The sequence below is a fragment of the Ranitomeya variabilis genome, chromosome 3 (assembly GCF_051348905.1).
Source record: "Ranitomeya variabilis isolate aRanVar5 chromosome 3, aRanVar5.hap1, whole genome shotgun sequence".
Classification (NCBI taxonomy): Eukaryota; Metazoa; Chordata; class Amphibia; order Anura; family Dendrobatidae; genus Ranitomeya; species Ranitomeya variabilis.
In genome coordinates, this window is record NC_135234.1 from 399399626 (window position 1) to 399421455 (window position 21830).

Below are 21830 nucleotides of genomic sequence, written 5' to 3' on the forward strand. Positions count from 1 at the left end.
CAGCAGCAGAAGACCACACCGGGTACCACTCCTTTCAGCTAAGAACAGGAAACTGAGGCTACAATTTGCACAAGCTCATCGAAATTGGACAGTAGAAGATTGGAAAAACGTTGCTTGGTCTGATGAGTATCGATTTCTGCTGCGACATTCGGATGGTAGGGTCAGAATTTGGCGTAAACAACATGAAATCTTTGGGATGTGGTGGAACGGGAGATTCGCATCAGGGATGTGCAGCCGACAAATCTGCGGCAACTGTGTGATGCCATCATGTCAATATGGACCAAAATCTCTGAGGAATGCTTCCAGCACCTTGTTGAATCTATGCCACGAAGAATTGAGGCAGTTCTGAAGGCAAAAGGGGGTCCAACCCGTTACTAGCATGGTGTACCTAATAAAGTGGCCGGTGAGTGTATATATATATATATATATAATGTGTATGTATGTATGTATGTATTTTTTGAACTATAGGACGCACCTAGGTTTTAGAGGAGGAAAAAAAATAGCAAAAAAAAAATTGAAGCTAAAAATGTTGTAAAATAGTTAATAACATGTCTGCTGACTCTGTTATGGGGAAATATCTTCTGCTGGAGGACTACAGGTTGTGAAACACTTCTGTATGGGGACACCAGTTTTGGACAACCTGTGTGGCTCTGCAGCTGTTGCCAAACTACAGTTCCCATCATCCCAATCTGTCTAAGCATGATGGGAGTTGTAGTTTTGCAACAGCTGCAGGGCCTCATTGACAGGTGGATCTGCAGTGGACTTAAAAAAAAAAAAAAAGAATCTCCTACAAATAGAGATGACCGAACCTGTCTTCACAACGACCCTCCTTTTTTAAGTTTTACGCTTGCGCCGCCCTTGCTGTGGGCAGCACTTGCGCACATTCATGTCCTGGCATTCTCCAGCAAAATAGCGCAGGGGGCAGCGAATGCTCAGATTAACCTCTGGCGGTCTCCAGAAAATTGGCGCTGGTGGGTGCACATGCTGAGCCGAGATCTGTCTACACATGCGCTGCTCTCGGCGCCATTTTACTGCAAACTGACCAATCTTCCTACAGCGGCAACCCTGCTCCTACCTCCTTTGACCCCCACACCTGCCTAAAAGTTTTACACAGTACTATTGCACAGTAATAATAATAATCTTTATTTTTATATAGCGCTAACATATTCCGCAGCACTTTACAGTTTGCACACATTATCATCGCTGTCCCCATTGGGGCTCACAATCTAAATTCCCTATCAGTATGTCTTTGGAATGTGGGAGGAAACCGGAGTACCCGGAGGAAACCCACGCAAACACGGAGAGAACATACAAACTCTTTTGCAGATGTTGTCCTTAGTGGGGTTTGAACCCAGGACTCCAGCGCTGCAAGGCTGCTGTGCTAATGTATGTATATTTTTCTAGTTTATTATATCAAATGTCAGCTATTTAAAATTTTTTCCAATAGAAACCCCCACACACAACAGCAATACTCTACTGTTTGCACCCAGTTCTGTATAACAGGGCAGACCTCATTAATAGGAGTGTTGCTCATACTACAAATTAAATAGACTGCAGATATAACATTCCACAGAAAGAAGGGACCCTAATCAATGTTTCAATGATTTATTCTCTAGACATACGGTATATTAATGAGTGATTCAGTGAGTCAAGAGGTGCAGAAAGATTAGGAAGGCCGTTTCACCTTGTATAATGCTTCTTCTAAACGCTGACCAGGTTACAAGTGTTATACAATTTGTGATGGACCTCGCCATCTTCATGCACCTCCTGCACCTTTGAATTTTACATTTGTTTGCTGAATATCTAGTGATGAAAGCTTTGAAATATTGATGAGTTCCTCTTGTTTATTTGCAATGTAAAATTTATCTTTGAAATTAACAGTAAGTTTAACTTTATTTGTAGGGCCGGGAACAAATGTGCCACGTGTGTATGGACTGGATGTAACCGATATTTCAGCTTGGGACAAAAATGTTCTGTCACCCGCTATACAGATAGTCAGCAGCTTCTTACAGGTTTGTATATTTGTCATTTTCCTATATTTTAAGTCTGTTGCCCCTAACGTAATGTAATGTTACCTCCTAATATTACGTATTGTTTAATTCCAATTTCCAGTCCACCACCTGACAGCACCATTGGAGGACGTCCTTCTTATCCGTAGTGGGACAGGAACCACAAGTTAAAAGGACCCTCCCCACTCCACCCATCAGTGTTTTTCCTGTCCCACTGCGGATAGGAACTGCAAGACGCCCTCCGACGGTGCTGTGCAGATGGTGGGGATCGGGGGGCCCAGCCTTTCCCTTCCCCGCCGCAAGATATCTGCGGCTGATACCTGCCATGGGGGGTCCCTCAGCCTCCCCAGTGTAGCGCTGCTCCTGGGGTCCGGTCCGCTTCCTCCTCGGGGGGCTCTCGGCCCGGGTGCCTGCATGCCGGGAGGTGTATGCGGCGACCGCTTCCAGCAGCGGCCGGCTCCAGCGTGCGGCCGCGGTTTCCGGGTCCAGCGGCCGCGTCACTTCCGGTCGCGACGACCGCGTCACTTCCGGTGCGACCAGCATGGAGGATGACGCCGGCAGCAGCGCCGGCCTCGGTGAGGGGCTCAGCGCGGTCACCGCAGCGGCGGTAAGGAGGGCAGGATCAACCAGGTAAAACGTGAGTGGGCTATGTAAAGCCATACCACAAAGCTCACCCCTCCCCCTGCTTCCTACTTACGGTGCCACGTGTCTCTATTTTACCCTAGGCTGAGCCTTCCATCCCCACAGCCGAAAGAAAAAAATCGGGGAAAAATAAATGCCCGATATGTTCCACTAAGTTTCCGGAAAACTGGCGGAAACCATTGTGCAAATCATGCACATCCAAAATTGTGGGTGATGAGCAGACAGCGCTACTATCCAGTATGAGGACCATGATACGACAGGAGGTTCAGGCTTCTATCTCAAGCTTGAATCTTCCCCAGGCTACTCAGTCAGAACCGCAGACTTCACGGAAGAGGCCGAGGGAATCTAGCCCCTCTTCCGAGGGTGAGGTTTCGGGGGATTCTGACCAGGAAGAAAGAGACGGATCTGTGGGCAGAGGGAAGAGATATCTCTTCTCCGCAACAGACACGGATGAGCTTCTTTATGCTGTGCGTAACACCATGCAGTTACAAGATACACCAGAGGAGACCTCGATCCAGGACGAGATGTTTGGCGGATTACATGCCCAAGTGACAAAGGTCTTCCCCGTCAACAACCACATTCGTTCCATGATCCTGGAAGAGTGGCAGGAAGCGGAGAAGAAGCTAGTGATTCCCAGGGACTTTAGACTTCGTCTGCCCTACAACCCTGAGGACATTAAAGTGTGGGATGAAGTACCCAAGATCGATGTCCCACTAGCAAAGGTGGCGAAGAAGACCTCAATCCCATTTGAGGACTCTTCCGCATTAAAAGATCCTATAAATCGTAAAGCAGACGGTTTGCTAAGGAGAACTTGGGAGTCCTCCGCGGCAATAATACGGGCCAATATAGCGGCAACCTCCGTAGCCCGGTCAATGCACTTATGGATTGACGATTTAGAGGATCACCTCAAAGCCAAAACTTCCAGAGAGGTTATCCTTAAATCATTGCCATTGCTCAAACTCGCAACAGGCTTTATGGCAGACGCTTCTGCCGAATCTGTAAGGTTCGCGGCTAGAAGCGAATCCCTGTCTAATGCGGCCAGAAGAGCCATATGGCTTAAAACCTGGTCGGGGGATCTCCAGTCAAAAAATAAATTGTGTGGAATCCCATTCTCGGGAAATAAAGTATTTGGGCCAATTCTAGACGATATTCTAGAAAAGGCCTCAGATAAAAAGAAAGGTTTCCCTGAGGAGAATACCAAAAAATATCAGCCCTTTCGTAGGTCCCGACCTGGTCAGAGGACAGACTACAAGGGGAAAGGGAAGACTGGGAGGTGGTCTTATCCCAAGGGTGGAAAAGGTAGAGATTCCATCTTCCCTAGTACAGGTACACCAAAGTCAAATAAATGACATAAAGGTGGGAGGTCGATTACAGAAATTTCTAGGGGGTTGGCAGAAGGTGTCCCAGAATCCTTGGATTCTACAAGTAATTGCACAGGGATACAAATTAGAATTCTCCGGCAGTCCCCCAGAAAGATTTGTAGTAACCCGACCTTGCCCGCTCTCCGACTCCTCCATGTGGACAAACATCCAGGAGCTGTTAGAATTAGAAGCGATTGTGCCAGTTCCCATCTCAGAAAGAGGCGAAGGCCATTATTCTCATTTATTTTCAATAAAGAAACCGTCCGGGGACTCCCGGACGATTATAAACTTAAAACCATTAAACAAATGGGTACGGTACAAAAGATTCCGGATGGAATCTATAAGATCCACGACGCCTCTAATAGACAAAGACATGGTAATGTGTACCCTAGATCTGAGCAATGCATACTATCATGTCCCGATACACCTCTCCTACCAAAAATTCCTGAGGTTTGCCATAATGAACAGGGGGATTGTACATCACTTTCAGTTCAGATGTCTCCCCTTCGGGCTTGCTTCAGCGCCCAGGATCTTTACCAAGCTGATGTCGGAAGTGGTGGCCTATCTGAGGAATCAGAATGTGACCATAGTCCCATACCTGGACGACTTCCTGATAATGGCGAAATCACAGAAACTCCTCAAGATAGACTGCACTTTCACCCTTTCCATCCTACAAGAGCTGGGGTGGATTGTGAACTGGAAAAAGTCCTGCCTGGTCCCAAATTCCAGAATAAAATTTTTGGGGGTGATCTTGGATTCCAACCTAAGAACTTCTTTCTTGCCAGAAGACAGACAAGAGGCCTTGATCAGACACATCCATCAATTCAGAAGAAGTACCCCCTCCATAAGAGATGCAATGAGGATACTTGGCTTCATGACAGCATGCATACCCTGTGTGAAATGGAGCCAATTCCACTCACGGGAGTTGCAAAGAGAAGTCCTAGGATCCTGGAACAGGAAACAGAGCTCCCTAGACAGGAAGATGTTTGTGTCTCCGTCAGTGAAGAGATCCCTAACCTGGTGGACCAGACCGAGGAACCTGAGAGAGGGAGTACCGTGGGTACTCGATCCCTGTGTTACAGTTACCACAGACGCCAGTCAATACGGATGGGGCGGTCATATAGGAAGAACATATTACCAGGGAGAATGGACTCCTCAGATTGCGGCAAGATCATCGAATTTCAGAGAGCTGTATGCGATCTGGAAAGTGTTGAGCCAAGCCCAGTCATTGGTCCGAGACAGACACGTGAGAATACTGTCCGACAATGTCACAGCAGTGGCATTTCTGAGACACCAGGGAGGTCCGAGACATCCACCACTGCAACACTTAGCAGACCAGATTTTCAGGTGGGCAGAAAGATCTGTCAAATCCATCTCGGCAGTTCACCTGGAAGGTACCAAGAATCAACTAGCAGATTTCTTGAGCCGAAAGTCGGTACATCCCGGAGAGTGGGAACTGAACCCGGAAGTATTCAGCTGTCTATGCCAGAAATGGGGCACACCTCAGGTGGACCTCTTTGCCGCCAGGTCAAACGCAAAGGTCAGAGCATTTTTTTCTCTGAATCCTCTAGATGGAGCCACAGCAGTAGACGCCTTGTCTCAGTATTGGGGAGAAGGCCTCCTGTACGCCTTTCCGCCTCTTCCTCTGATATCGAAGACACTCAGGAAGATACGAGACGAGAGAGCAACTGTAATCCTGGTGGTTCCCTTCTGGCCAAAAAGAAGCTGGTTTTCTCTACTGTCCAGGATGTCAACAGAAGAACCAGTCTTTCTACCGAACAGGCAGGACCTTCTGCTTCAGGGTCCGGTGTTCCACAAGAATCCAGACTCTCTGCACCTATCTGCTTGGATCCTGAACGGCAAACCTTAAGATCCAGAGGCCTGTCAGAAGAGGTCATTACCACTCTCCAGGCAAGCAGAAAGCCGGTGACTTCGGCGATTTACAACAAGATCTGGAAGCGGTATTGTTCCTTTCTGGGAGAAGGTCATGTGGATACTTCAAAACCAGATATCCCCAAGATCCTCGATTTCCTGCAACTCGGATTTGACAAGGGCCTTCGGCCTAGTACTCTAAAAGTACAGATTGCAGCACTTAGTGTATTTTTTGATACATCACTAGCCTCCCATCCCTGGATAGCAAGATTTTCCAGGGCCACACAGAGAATGAGGCCACTTGTGAGGAAATCAACTCCTCCTTGGGACCTAAACCTGGTCCTTAACACTTTGTGTAAAACCCCTTACTTACTGTCAGAAGATATGGACATAGCCAATCTCTCCTTTAAAACCGCCTTCCTAATTGCCATCACATCGGCTAAAAGGCTAGGGGAGATGCAGGCTCTTTCTATCCAGAACCCATATCTTCAAATCTTTGACGACAGAATAGTCTTCAAACATAACCCAGCTTTCCTCCCCAAAGTAGTATCATCTACCAATATAAATCAGGAAATAATCCTTCCTTCTTTCTGCCAACACCCTAAAAACGCAAAAGAAGGGGTCTACCATAACCTTGACGTTAGGGAGACTGTTCTAAAATACCTGGGGGCGACAGAAAGCTGGAGACGGGACACTAACTTATTTATTCAATACGGTGGTCCAAATAGGGGTTGCAAGGCAGCAAAATCAACCATTGCTAGGTGGATTAAAAACATGATTAGCCTAGCATATACAAACCAAGGGAAAGATCCCCCGGATACTCTTAGGGCCCACTCAACACGAGCTATCTCTACATCATGGGCAGAGAAGGGGGGAGCCTCAGCTGAGCAAATCTGTAGGGCGGCGACTTGGACTAGTCTTTCTACCTTTGCTAGACACTATAAAATAGATGTCGTATCAGACCAATTAGCCTTTGGTAGGAAAGTCTTACATGCAGTAGTCCCACCCTAGTTAACATCCTTTGGTATTCTCCAATGGTGCTGTCAGGTGGTGGACTGGAAAACGGTAATTAGTTCTTACCGGTAATTGTATTTCCAGGAATCCACCTGACAGCACTACTAGTTCCCTCCCACTGCAAACTTTTACTACTGACTAATGTGATGTAACATTGGTGTGTAATTGTAAATAAACTCTCTTTTTTGCATCCATCCAGATGTGGTACTTAGAAAATCACTGATGGGTGGAGTGGGGAGGGTCCTTTTAACTTGTGGTTCCTGTCCCACTACGGATAAGAAGGACGTCCTCCAATGGTGCTGTCAGGTGGATTCCTGGAAATACAATTACCGGTAAGAACTAATTACCGTTTTCTTGTGTTGAATTTCGGGTGCTGCTGTATGTCTGCTTCTGTATGTATCAGTGGGGCTGACAATGGATGAAGCAGGGATACGACGACTACACCATTACCTGCACAGTGTATGTGATACTTGTACCATCGCTCACCCCTCCTCCACGCATCTGGACTTGAGCAAAAGGGATGTATTATACTATATGTCCATGTGATGTCTGTATGCAAAACGGACTAATACATGTCAATGGATTTGTTCACATGAACGCATTTACACACGGACTGATGGTCTCAACCGGCTTTCTGGTCATACTCATTCATTAAACTCCATTAGTGCATTAAAAAAAGCGTACTCCATTCAGACACCAAATTGCATCCGTTTTTACATTGCAAATAATGACATATAAAACTGTGTTTGGTCTTGTACAATTTCTTTTAATTGTTGATGTATAGAAATGGATGCCAATGGATCTTATCCAGTTGTACAAAAATGGATATACAGATAGTATAAAAACACAATATAGATGTAAAAAAGCAGGGGTTTTTTTGCTGGTTACAGTACAATTTTACATAATCTTGTCTAAATCTAGCCTTAAAGAGGACCTGTCACTTGCTGAAAAAATTTAGTTAGATACCTTGTAAAAATCTGTGAGCTCTTCTGTGTCTGCAACTTTTTTCCGTTGTGTGCTGCGTCACTCTGCAAAAATATTCATATTCGTTGCTTGTGGAGCACAGTATGTGAAATCACTGTGTGCAGTCCAACTGGGAGTTTCTTCAGAGTCTTCTCTGGGGCTACGCACTTTTATTCCTCCTTTCCAGACACTACCAGTCACAACTATGCAACTTCTGAGACTGCTGAACTGCTAGCTCAGCTGCCGAGTTGTGAATAACAGCGTCTTCTCTGAGGCTGTGCACTTTTATCCCTTTCTCAAAGACTCTGAAGATACGCCTCCTGTTGTGCTACAAGCAGAAATGTCACCTATTGCTCTTCAGAAGCAATAAAAGTGAATACCTCTGCAATGGAGCGATGCAGTGCAAAATGACAAGCAAGACAACAGAATCAGGAGCGCAGGGCCTTTTTTTTTTTTTTTTTTTACAAGCTATTAAGTTACTTTTTTTTAGCAAGTGATAGGTCCCTTTTAAACAGCAGGTAAGTGACCAGGCTGGTTTTTCATAGTATGGCAGCTTCATGCAGCCACAACTATTTCGACATGCATTATTTAACCCCTTAACCCCCAGAGCTTTCTGTTTTGCGTTTTCGCTTTTTGCTCCCTTCCTTCCCAGAACCGTAATTTTTTATTTTTCCATCAATATGGCCATGTGAGGGCTTATTTTTTGCAGGACGAGTTATACTTTTGAACGACACCATTGGTTTTACCATGTCATGTACTAGAAAACAGAAAAAAAATTCCAAGTGCGGTGAAATTGCAAAAAAAAGTGCAATCCTACACTTGTTTTTTGTTTGGCTTTTTTGCTAAGTTCACTAAATGCTAAAACTGAGCTGCCATTTTGATGATTCTCCAGGTCATTACGAGTTCATAGACACCAAACATGTCTAGGTTCTTTATTATCTAAGTGGTGAAAAAAATTCAAAACTTTTCTTAAAAAAGCAAAAAAAAAATTGATACATTTTCCGATACCCATAGTGTCTCCATTTTTTGTGATCTCGGGTTAGGTGAGGGCTTATTTTTTGCGCACTGAGCTATGGTTTTTAATGATACCATTTTGGTGCAGATACGATCTTTTGATCGCCCATTATTGCATTCTAATGCAATGTTGCAGCGACCAAAAAAACATAATTTTCTTTATCGCTACGCCGTTTAGCGATCAGGTTAATCCTTTTTTTAATTGATAGATCTGGCGATTCTGAACTCAGCAATCCTAAATATGTGTAGGTTTATTTTTTTAATTTTTTTTACTGTTCTATTTTGAATGGGGCGAAAGGGGGGTGATTTGACCTTTTATATATATATATATTTTTTTTTTCAGATTTTTAAAAACATTTTTTTTTTTTACTTTTGTCATGCTTCAATAGCCTTCATAGGAGTCTAGAAGCTGGCATAGCCCGATTGGCTCTGCTACATAGAGGCGATGCTCAGTTCGCCTCTATGTAGCAGAATTACAGACTTGTTATGAGCGTCGATCACAGGGTTGTCCGCAGGAGACCTCTGGTTGTCATGCCGACGCACTGATGACCCCCGATCATGTGATGACGGTCACTGGTGCGCACATTTCCGGCAGGATGGCCAGAAGTACTTGTTAAATGCCGCTGTCAGTTTGACAACGGCATTTACTTAGTTAATAGGCGCGGGTGGATCATATGTCAGCAGTTCAAAACAGCTGACATGTCCTGGCTTTGATGCGGGCTCACCGCCGGAGCCCACATCAAAGCGGGGGATACTGCCAGCTGACGTACTATTCCGTCCGATGACAGATGGATAATGACTGCACATCATTACTATTAAAACAGAGGCCTATTAGCAGCCGCATGTGGACCTGCTGTTATCCCATTTGTTAAATTAATTTATAGGAAAGTGGCCAACTCCTAAATTCTCAATGACCCCTTCAGAATTATAATGCAAAATTTTGTATAATATAAAAGTCTCATCCTGTAAGTATTTCCAGAAACATTTTACTTACTCTTAAACTTGCCATAGACGGTAGCTGCTTCCTGAATTTTTTACTGCACTGACGTCACCAAAGACTGGTACATTTCATTATACCAAATATCCATATTGCTTTAATGAGAAGACTAACACAATTTTGACAGGTTCCAAATCAAGCTTGTGTGGTCCTTGATATTCCTGAAATCTGAAGATTGGCAAAGCTGAACTGAGTTGCAGTACCTGGCAATGACCACAAACATTTGGTGGAGCTGTCCTGTTTAAGCTACAAGCTAAAGTCCCTAGTTATAGAGTGTGACTATGGTTGTCTGTGGTCAGCTCGGTCTCTTGCTGTAAAACAAACTTTCTGTAGCTAATGGATACCTAGGAGACGGAATGTGCCAGTTATACAGAGGGCAGAACTTGAGATTACAGTAAAGGTACCTTCACACTAAGCGACGCTGCAGCGATATCGACAACGATGCCGATCACTGCAGCGTCGCTGTGTGGTCGCTGGAGAGCTGTCACACAGACAGCTCTCCAGCGACCAACTATGCGAAGTCCCCTGGTAACCAGGGTAAACATCGGGTTACTAAGCGCAGGGCCGCGCTTAGTAACCCGATGTTTACCCTGGTTACCAGTGTAAATGTAAAAAACAAACAAACAGTACATACTCACTTTCTGCTGTCTGTCACACGTCCCTCGCCGTCTGCTTCCTGCACTGACTGAGTGCCGGCCGTAAGGCACAGCACAGCGGTGACGTCACCGCTGTGATCTGCTTTCACTTTACGGCCGGCGCTCACAGTCAGTGCGGGAAGCAGACGGCGAGGGACGTGTGACAGACAGCAGAAGGTGAGTATGTACTGTTTGTTTTTTTTACTTTTACAATGGTAACCAGGGTAAATATCGGGTTACTAAGCGCGGCCCTGCGCTTAGTAACCCGATATTTACCCTGGTTACCAGTGTAAAACATTGCTGGCATCGTTGCTTTTGGTGTCAAACACGACGATACACGCCGATCTGACGACCAAATAAAGTTCTGAACTTTCAGCAACGACCAGCGATATCACAGCAGGATCCAGATCGCTGCTGCGTGTCAAACACAACGATATCGCTATCCAGGACGCTGCAACGTCACGGATCGCTGTCGTTATCGCTGCAAAGTCGCTTAGTGTGAAGGTACCTTAAGTGATGGCAAAATAAGATCTAAAAGTAAATGCATGAGCACAGCCATTTTGTATAATGTAATAGAATTCTAACTGGATGTACACTTTATTTTGATTTTTTTTTTTTTTTTTTTTTTTTTACCCCTAGGATCAGCTTCCAGAAATGAAGCCAATGGACATTGCTTCAGACAGTAATGAAAGCAAGAGAACTAGTCGACTGTGCAATTTCTGTGATCGAATTATCATTGGTGATCGAGAGTGGGCAGGTATGTGGCAAACAATAAACCCTTCAATTTTTTTTTAACTTTTTAGTTTCATTTATTTTATTTTTTTATGTTTCATTTTTCTCTTTTTAGCACATACAAAATCCAAATCACATCTTCATCATGTGAAAAAATGTAGAAACCAGGGAGAAGAATTGAGAAATGTGGAGAAGAGGAAGATGAGCTCTAGCTTTAATCCCGAAAGTCATCTACAGGAGGTAGAGGAAACCTCTCATACAGACTGTGTATATGATGTGCAGGAAAAAAGGATGTGCACTCTTCATGCCAACACCACTTGGGATAGGCAGGACTCAGAATCCCAGAAGCAAACTGCTGTTGAATCTAAAGATTTATGAATGGACACTAAGACGCTACATCTCTTTGTATTTAATGAAAATCGGTGAAGATTCAGAGAATTCTATCAGTCTAGATTATATTAATCTGTACAACAGCAATGAAATGTCCTCCTATAATTTAATTTTGGTTTTAGTTGCTCAACTCCTACGTTCTTGGCAATCTAGCTTTATTTCAAGAAGCCTGTTTCCTCTTAAGACGTAAAGCTAATTTCTGTACTTTCATTATGCAAATATATTTACATAAATAAATAGGGATGCAAATTTGTCCTTGGAGCACATGTATGTGTGGAACTAGTGTTCACTATAGCAAATTAATAAATAAACTAAACTATATGGCTTACATTTACTAAGCCTTTTATTTTTTTCTTAGCTTTAACTCCAATCCAAAATTCAGAAGTCTGACCTGTGACCTATTTATCAGTTTTTCAAAACTGATACAAAAAATTTGCCTTCAGAGATTAATCTAAAGGCAAATTTATCATGTTAAATGTTAAAAAGGCAAAAAAAAATTGGTGCAAATGTACACCATGCATAGGTTTCATTTTTTTTTCTCCTGTTTTTATATGTTAGAATTCTCCCTGGCAAAAGGCTTTTAAACATAGGAGTGAAATCACAGCTGCCTTAAGGTACCTTCACACGAAGCGACGCTGCAGCGATAGCAATAACGATGCTGATCGCTGCAGCGTCGCTGTTTGATCGCTGGAGAGCTGTCACACAGACCGCTCTCCAGCGACCAACGATGCCGAGGTCCCCGGGTAACCAGGGTAAACATCGGGTTGCTAAGCGCAGGGCCGCGCTTAGTAACCCGATGTTTATCCTGGTTACCAGCGTAAAAGTAAAAAAAAACAAACAGCACATACTTACATGCGTCCCCCAGCGTCTGCTTCCTGACACTGACTGAGCTCCGGCCCTAACAGCACAGCGGTGACGTCACCGCTGTGCTTTCACTTTCACTTTTAGGGCCGGCGCTCAGTAAGTGTCAGGAAGCAGACGCTGGGGGACGCGCAGGTGAGCATGTACTGTTTGTTTTTTTTACTTTTACGCTGGTAACCAGGGTAAACATCGGGTTACTAAGCGCGGCCCTGCGCTTGGTAACCTGATGTTTACCCTGGTTACCAGTGTAAAACATCGCTGGTATCGTTGCTTTTGCTTTCAAACACAACGATACACAGCGATCGGACGACCAAATAAAGTTCTGGACTTTATTCAGCGACCAGCGACATCACAGCAGGATCCTGATCGCTGCTGCGTGTCAAACGAAACGATATCGCTAGCCAAGACGCTGCAACGTCACGGATTGCTAGCGATGTCGTTTCGTGTGAAGGTACCTTTAGTAAATCTAGGCATGTGCTTGTAAAGGGCAGTGGTCACAGGCCACAGCTCCCCAACAGGGCTGTGTGTTTGCATAAAGTGAGTTCATAGATGTCTTGTGTCCTTCTAGAACTGTTTGCATACCTTGTCTGGAATGTGCTGCTTGTGGCCATTAACCCCTTAGTGACCGCCAATACGCTTTCCAACTGACCTGAGATATGAGTGTATAGCATCCCGCTGTGCTCTGCTTTACGGCCGGCGCTGACAGTCAGTGCGGGAAGCTGACGCCGGGGGACGTGACAGACATCGGAATGTATGTACTGTTTTTTTTTTTTGTTTTTTTACTTTTACAATGGTAACCAGGGTAAATATCGGGTTACTAAGCGCGGTCCCGATCCTGCGATGACAGCTGGTGATCAGCGACCAAATAAAGGTCCTGATCCTTCCCTACGACCAACGATCTCCTAGCAGGGGCCTGATCGTTGGTCGCTGTCACACATAACGAGATCGTTAAACGGGATCGTTGCTACGTCACCAAAAGCGTGACGTTGCAACGATATCGTTAACGAAATCGTTGTGTGAAGGTACCTTAAGAATCCACTGGCTATAGTGACCTGTTCAGAAGTTAGCAACAATTAGGTGGTAAAAGTAAAATTTTTCTTTCCTGTCATTCCACTTTGCATTAATTCCTGAAAAAACACCTGAAGAGTTAATTTCCCCAAAGTAACCTGAAAATTTGAATAGGTCCCTAAAATTTTTTTTGTAAATTTCCTTGAAAATATGAAAAATTACTGCTACAATATTAAATAAAGCTTATAACATCCTGATATAATAAAAGAACATTTTACAGATGGTACTGATGTAAAGCAGACATGAGGAGAATTTTATTTATTAACTGTTTTGTGTGGTAAGTAGTGATGAGCGAATATACTCGTTACTCGAGATTTCCCTAGCACGCTCGGGTGTCCTCCAAGTATTTTTTATTGCTCGGAGATTTAGTTTTCTTTGCCGCAGCTGAATGATTTACATCTGTTAGCCAGCATAACTACATGTGGGGGTTGCCTGGTTGCTAGGGAATCCCCACATGTAATCAAGCTGGCTATCAGATGTAAATCATTCAGCTGCGGCAAGAAAAACTAAATCTCTGAGCACTAAAAAATACTCAGAGGACCCCCAAGCATGCTCGGGAAATCTCGAGTAACGAGTATATTCGCTCATCACAAGTGGTAAAACTTTCTGGATTAAAGAGATAATCCTTCAAAGTTTGAAAATTTGCCAATTTTTATTACAATTATAGCTCTTCCTAAATGTATAATGGTACTGGTACTTGTTCCGGATCTTTATTCACTGTTGTTTGGAGCCCACTTTACTAGTGCTGTCTTTACTTCTTCTGTACATTGAATATTCAAGGCAGCCACCTGTAGCTCCCCAAATACTGTTTCAAAGCCCTGGAGATTATATTGTATGTCTGACCTGGCTTTTTGAAGTGTTGCAGGCAGTTAATGTGATGGATGCCTTTGTGGGTTAACAGGTGACTTAAAGGGGTATTCCCATCTCCAAGATCCATTCATAAAATGTAGTAGGTGTATTAATACTAATATTAGCAAATGCCTCCAATGAGAAATGTAGTATAGTTCTTCTGATTTGCTATGTCCCTTAAGGTACCTTCACACTAAGCGATGCTGCAGCGATACAGACAACGATGCCGATCGCTGCAGCGTTGCTGTTTGGTCGCTGGAGAGCTGTCACACAGACCGCTCTCCAGCGACCAACGATGCCGAGGTCCCTGGGTAGCCAGGGTAAACATCGGGTTGCTAAGCGTAGGGCCGCGCTTAGTAACCCGATGTTTACCCTGGTTACCAGTGTAAAATGTAAAAAAACAAACAGTACATACTCACCTTCGCGTCCCCCGGCGTCCGCTTCCTGCACTGACTGTGAGTGCCGGCCCTAACAGCAGAGCGGTGACGTCACCGCTGTGCTTTCATTTTACGGCCGGCGCTCAGTCAGTGCAGGAAGCGGACGGCGGGGGACGCGAAGGTGAGTATGTACTGTTTGTTTTTTTACATTTTACACTGGTAACCAGGGTAAACATCGGGTTACTAAGCGCGGCCCTGCGCTTAGTAACCCGATATTTACCTTGGTTACCATTGTAAAGCATCGCTGGTATCGTTGCTTTTGCTGTCAAACACGACGATACACGGCGATCTGACGACCAAATAAAGTTCTGAACTTTAAAGGGCCACTGTCACCCCCCTCCAGCCGTTATAAACTAAAAGAGCCACCTTGTGCAGCAGTAATGCTGCATTCTAACAAGGTGGCTTTTAGTTTTAGGTTCAAGTATACCCCAAAAAAGCGATTTGATACTTAGCCATAATTGGTGTCTCTAGCCACGTAGGCTGCTCCTCACTCCCCAGCTCGAAACGCTCCTCTGCCGTCACTCACATCTTCTTGGTCTTTCTGCGCAGCCCCCTCAGCGCTGTTTACGTTTTCAAACCGGCGCCTGCGCGGTGTAGTACTGTTCTGCGCAGATGCAGTAAGCTCTGGCCGTCTGCCGTCCAAGCCAGGCTTTCACACTGCGCCTGCGTGGGCAGTGCGGCCCCCACCTTTGGAATCCCCGCCCCGCACTGTGTTATGCATTATGCACAGTGCGGGGCTGGTATTCCTGGGCATGCGCACAGCGTGTTGCATCCTGTCATCCCGGTCCCCCGCCTTACTGCTTCTGGATACAATATACAGATCATGCCTCCTCCTCCTCTAGCAATCGCCGGGCAAGAAGCAACTTTGGAAACTTGCCTGCTAGGTGGGTAAAGATCACCCCCAATTTATTATCAGATCAAGACCCATAAATAACACACCTAGACACAACACACACCACCTAGCAGGCAAGTTTCCAAAGTTGCTTCTTGCCCGGCGATTGCTAGAGGAGGAGGAGGCATGATCTGTATATTGTATCCAGAAGCAGTAAGGCGGGGGACCGGGCTGACAGGATGCAACACGCTGTGCGCATGCCCAGGAATACCAGCCCCGCACTGTGCATAATGCATAACACAGTGCGGGGCGGGGATTCCAAAGGTGGGGGCCGCACTGCCCACGCAGGCGCAGTGTGAAAGCCTGGCTTTGGACGGCAGACGGCCAGAGCTTACTGCGTCTGCGCAGAACAGTACTACACCGCGCAGGCGCCGGTTTGAAAACTTAAACAGCGCTGAGGGGGCGGCGCAGAAAGACCAAGAAGATGTGAGTGACGGCAGAGGAGCGTTTCGAGCTGGGGAGTGAGGAGCAGCCTACGTGGCTAGAGACACCAATTATGGCTAAGTATCAAATCGCTTTTTTGGGGTATACTTGAACCTAAAACTAAAAGAGCCACCTTGTTAGAATGCAGCATTACTGCTGCACAAGGTGGCTCTTTTAGTTTATAACGGCTGGAGGGGGGTGACAGTGGCCCTTTAATCAACGACCAGCGATATCACAGCAGGATCCAGATCGCTGCTGCGTGTCAAACACAACGATATCGCTATCCAGGACGCTGCAACGTCACGGATCGCTAGCGATATCGTTTAGTGTGACGGTACCTTTACTCCATGTGTAGAGCGGTAGCTTAGTTGTCCATGGTTATGACCACTAACTAATTGTCACTATATGAGTGGTCTTATCCATGGATACCTAAGCTACTGCAATGCCCTGCACATGGGGTAAGCAGCATAGCTAATCAGAAGAACTATACTACATTTTTAATTGGAGGTATTTGCTTTAACACCTACTACATGTTGGGATAGAATCTTGGAGATGGGAATACCCCTTTTAGCCCTCCAAACACATTAGACTATCGGACGCAGCAGCTGATATACTGACAGGTTCGACTGACACTAATATAGTGATCCCCAACCTTTCTTACCTTGAAAGCCACATTTATTACTGAGAGGGTCACGAGCCACATCCAGAGCATCCCCCAAATAGTGACATGCAGATCCTGCCTAAATTGTGTCAATATAAATATTTGTCAAAGGTTGTTACAAGGTCACATCTCTAAACTGTCCAGAGCCAAACAGGGAGTATTTGTAAGCTTAGATTCCCTGTATTCTCACCTTTCCATGCATCAACTGGTTCGGTCATGTCTGTGTTCTTCATGCCGCGCTGCCTGTTAAACCTGTACCTGATTGCTTACTACCTGTCTGCATTACCTACAGGGCTGTGGCCGTTTTTTCCTGTAGATTTTCCTTACTTGCAATGCTTTCTAATTTCCTCCTTCTATGTGCCTTCCCCACCCTCATTACTCATAGTAAACTCCCGCCACTTTGCGCTCCACATTTCTTGGCGGCAAAGACTTTTGTCTTGTACGCGGGGAAAGTTTGACACTCCCTGTAGACTGGCAGTTAGCCCAAGGTGAGGACAAAGAGGTTAACCTTAGCACATAATTACATCTAAACTGTAAAACGGCAATGGGACTTACATGTCAAGGTACAGTACTAAGTATTGAAATTGTATACTGAATATATAGAATTGTTTTAAATAAAAAAAAATAAAACTATAGTGTAAAGGCTTTTCTATGTTGTGTTTCTATTACAACTGAGTTTTTTGTGTTTGTTCCTCTATTCTTGTGGATTGCTTCCATCCTCAAATACACCTCCTAAATGTTTTCAAGTCTTCCGTTTGCTTTTTCTTTTAACCGGCCATGTCTTGGATGATGCTACTAGAGATGAAAGTTGGCATGTAACCATATAACTGCAAAGCATGGCTTATACAATAAGAAAAACCACTAGACCACAGATAAGCAATATTCAGTATTATCTGACTTTTTACTGTACTTCAGAATGTAAGCCCGCAAGGGCAGGGTCCTCGCCCCTCTGTATCGGTCTGTCATTGTTAGTTTGCTTACTGTAAGTGATATCTGTATTTTGCTGTAACCCCTTCTCATGTACAGCACCATGGAATCAATGGTGCTATATAAATAAATAATAATAATAATAATACTTTTCACCCTGTAAGGAATCCTGGTTATATTGGGTGTGAATATAACCTTCCTCAGAGGGAATATGTCATCCACAGAGAAGCCACTACACTAATTAGAATCTTTCATGCACCTACACCGTTATGTACATAGCAATGAAGCAGAGGTTACTTAAATAAAGAGAGCTTAGGAGGATCCTGACTCCCCAGAAGCACAATCTTGGCACCTTCTTATCTCTTGCATGCAAAGTAGCTGAGATTGTGCTAATGACTTGTTTAACCCATGAGTGACAGAGTCAATTTTGACTTTATTGCCAGATTTTAAAATCTTTACTGTCACTTCATGGGGTAATAAGCCTGGAACGCTTTTTTTCGTGACACATTGTACTTTTGTTTTAGTGGTAAATTTAGGTTGATATGGTTTACATTAATTTGTGAAAATATCAGATTTTGGTAGAAAAAATGGCAGTTTTCAAACTTTCAATTTCTATATCCTTAAATCAGTTTGTCATGCTGTACAAAATAATAAATATTATTTCCCATATGTCTACGTTACATCTGCATCATTTTTCAAATGTAATTTTTTTTTTTGTTAGGATGTTATAAGGGTTTAGCAGCAATTTCTATTTTTTTCCAAGATATTTACAAAACCTGTTTCTTTAGGGACCTATTCAGATTTAAATGGACTATGAGGGGCCTATTTATTGGAAACTCCCCAAAAGTGATACTTTCTTAAAAACTGGAACACTTAAATACTTCAAAACTCTTGTCACAAAATGTTTAACTCTTCAGATGCTACGCATGAATTACTGCAAAGTGGAATAAAAAATAATAAATTGTAATTTTTCCTCTAAAATGTTGCTTTAGCCACCAATTTTTTTTTTTACTTTTACAAGGAATAGAAAATGGACCACAAAATTTGTTACCCAGTTTCTTCTGAGCGCGATGATACCTGGCACGGTATCAGTACCAGTCTGTCACTGTAAATTTGTTTACTGTTAACGGTATCTATAACCCTGTATGTAACCCCTTTTCACATGTACAGCACCATGGAATTAATGGCGCTATATAAACAAATAATAATTTGGACAAAAGCAGGGTTTGAAAGGGAAGGAGCACCATTTGAATTTTTTAACACATATTTGGCTGAAATTGACTGCGGGCGCCAGGTTGGATTTGCAGGGCCCCTAAGGTGACTAAACAGCAACAATAAATGACCCCATTTTGGAAACTACACCCCTCAAGGAATTCTGTCCAGAGGTATTCCCACAGGTACTACACAGAATTTGATAACATTAGGTAGTCATATTGGAGATTACCCAATATTTTTTTTCTTCATGAAATTGTTGCTTTATCCCCAAATTTTTCACTTTTGCAAGAAGAAACACACAAAAAGCTTCAGTTTGTTACCCACTTTCTTCTGAGCAGGGCGATAAACCACATGTAGTCAAAAAATTCTGTTTGGACACATGCCAGGACTGGGAGGGGAAGATGCAACATTTTGTATTTGGAATGTAAATTTGGCTTGAATAGATTGCAGACACCTTGTCTCATTTGCAAGGACCCTGAGGTACAAAAACAGAAACCCACACAAGTGAATCCTTTTTGAAAACCAGACCCATAAAGGAATCCATCTAGGACTATGCTGAGCATGTAAAACCCATAGGTGCTTCACACAGTGGTCTGTAAAAGTGTTATTGTCATCAGTTAAGCAAGTTGAAGGCTAAATGATCTCTAAAAGACCTAAGGTTAAGGGTATGTGCACACGTTCAGGTTTTTTTTGCGATAAAAACGCTATAAAAACTCATTAAAAACGCATACATTATGCATCCTATCATTTAGAATGCATTCTGCATGTTTTGTGCAAAAAAAAATGCATCACGCTAAAAAAAGCAGCATGTTCATTAATTTTGCGGATTTTCCACATTTTTCCCGCAATTCTATGCATTTGGAAAAAAAACGCGACAAAAACGCATGAAAAAACGCGAAAAAAACGCATGCGGTCTTCTGGGAGAAATGTCCATTTTTTGTCAGAAAAATTTCTGCTAGAAATCCTGACGTGTGCACATAGCCTAAAGATGACAAATTTCCTTTGTATGTTAAGAAAAAATATATATTGTCATTTTTTTCATTTTAAAAATTACAAAAAGGATAATGGGCAGATGCAAACATTTTGGGCACACTTGGAGATTTGTGTGTTCAGATAACTTTGAACAAGTTTTCAGACCTTAATTAGCTTGTTAGGGTTGTGACCTGTTGACTATCATTGTTTGGAAAGGCCAGGTGATGCAAATTTCCGAGCTTTATAAAAACCCAGCCTCCTCGAACCTAGTGCCAAAAAACAGCAGCCATGGGTTCTTCTAAGCAGTTGCCTAGCACTCTAAAAATCAAAAGGGTGTAGGCCAACAAAGTATGACAAGGCTATAAGAAGATAGCAAAGCGTTTTTCAAGTTGCCCTTTCCTTAGGGTACTGTCACACAGTGGCACTTTTGTCGCTACGACGGTACGATCCGTGACGTTCCAGCGATATCCATACGATATCGCTGTGTCTGACACGCAGCAGCGATCAGGGACCCTGCTGAGAATCGTACATCGTAGCAGATCGTTTGGAACTTTCTTTCGTCGCTGGATCTCCCGCTGTCATCGTTGGATCGGTGTGTGTGACACCGATCCAACGATGCGTTCGCTTGTAACCAGGGTAAACATCGGGTTACTAAGCACATGGCCGCGCTTAGTAACCCGATGTTTACCCTGGTTACCATCGTAAAAGTAAAAAAAAAAATAACAGTACATACTCACATTCCGGTGTCCGTCAGGTCCCTTGCCGTCTGCTTCCCGCACTGACTGACTGCCGGCCGGAATGTAAGAGCAGAGCACAGCGGTGTCCTCACCGCTGTGATCTGCTTTCACTTTACGGCGGCACTCAGTCAGAGCGGGAAGCAGACGGCAAGGGACCTGACGGACACCGGAATGTGAGTATGTACTGTTTGGTTTTTTTTACTTTTACAATGGTAACCAGGGTAAACATCGGGTTACTAAGCACGGCCCTGCGCTTAGTAACCCAATGTTTACCCTGGTTACCCGGGGCCTTCGGCATCGTTGGTCGCTGGAGAGGGGTCTGTGTGACAGCTCTCCAGCGACCACACGACGACTTTCCAACGATCACGGCCAGGTCGTATCGCTGGTCGTGATCGTTGGAAAGTTGCAGAGTGTGACAGTACCCTTAGTTTGAAATGTAATTAAGAAATGGCAGTTAACAGGAACAGTTGAGGTCAAGATAAGGTCTGGAAGACGAGGCAAAATTTCAGTGAGAACTGCTAGAGAGGTAAATCAGAACCCCTTAGGCTACTTTCACACTAGCGTCGTGCACTGCATGTCGCTATGCGTCGTTTTGTAGAAAAAACGCATCCTGCAAAAGTGCTTGCAGGATGCGTTTTTTCTCCATAGACTTGCATTAGCGACGCATTGCCACACGTCACAACCGTCGTGCGACGGTTGCGTCGTGTTGCGTCGGTCCGTTGCCGCCAAAAAACGTTGCATGTAACGTTTTTTGGTGCGTCATGACCGTCTTTTCCGACCGCGCATGCACGGCCGGAACTCCGCCCCCGCCTCCCCGCACATCACAATGGGGCAGTGGATGCGTTGAAAAACAGCATCCGCTGCCCCCGTTGTGCGGCGCTTTCACTGCTTGCGTCGGTACGTCACAACGACGCAATTCGTCGTGCATCGTACGACGCTAGTGTGAAAGTAGCCTTATGTGTTTGAGCACACGGCATGGATCAGATGGGAAGGAGCACTACTTGGCTTCTAGAACGCAGATTCCGCTTGAAAAAATTGTGGACGCCATTGGCCGAGTACCTGAAAAGCCAAAACATCAGAAACGACCCACACTGCTTCAGTATTTCATAAAAGGTGCAGTGAGTATTTGGAACCCGCAGGTGCGTAACAGAATTTCATA

General features: G+C 44.3%; 1 protein-coding gene across 1 annotated transcript in view; it reads left to right on the top strand.

Moving 5' to 3' along the window:
* TRIT1 (tRNA isopentenyltransferase 1) overlaps positions 1-12117 on the top strand; it is a 44979-nt gene extending 32862 nt beyond the window's left edge. The window contains exons 9-11 of the mRNA XM_077296164.1: positions 1903-2012; positions 11147-11264; positions 11355-12117. Coding sequence (XP_077152279.1) covers positions 1903-2012; positions 11147-11264; positions 11355-11617 — 491 coding nt within the window. The 3' untranslated portion in view covers positions 11618-12117. The remainder of the gene's footprint in view (positions 1-1902; positions 2013-11146; positions 11265-11354) is intronic.
* The last annotated feature ends 9713 nt before the right edge of the window (positions 12118-21830 follow it).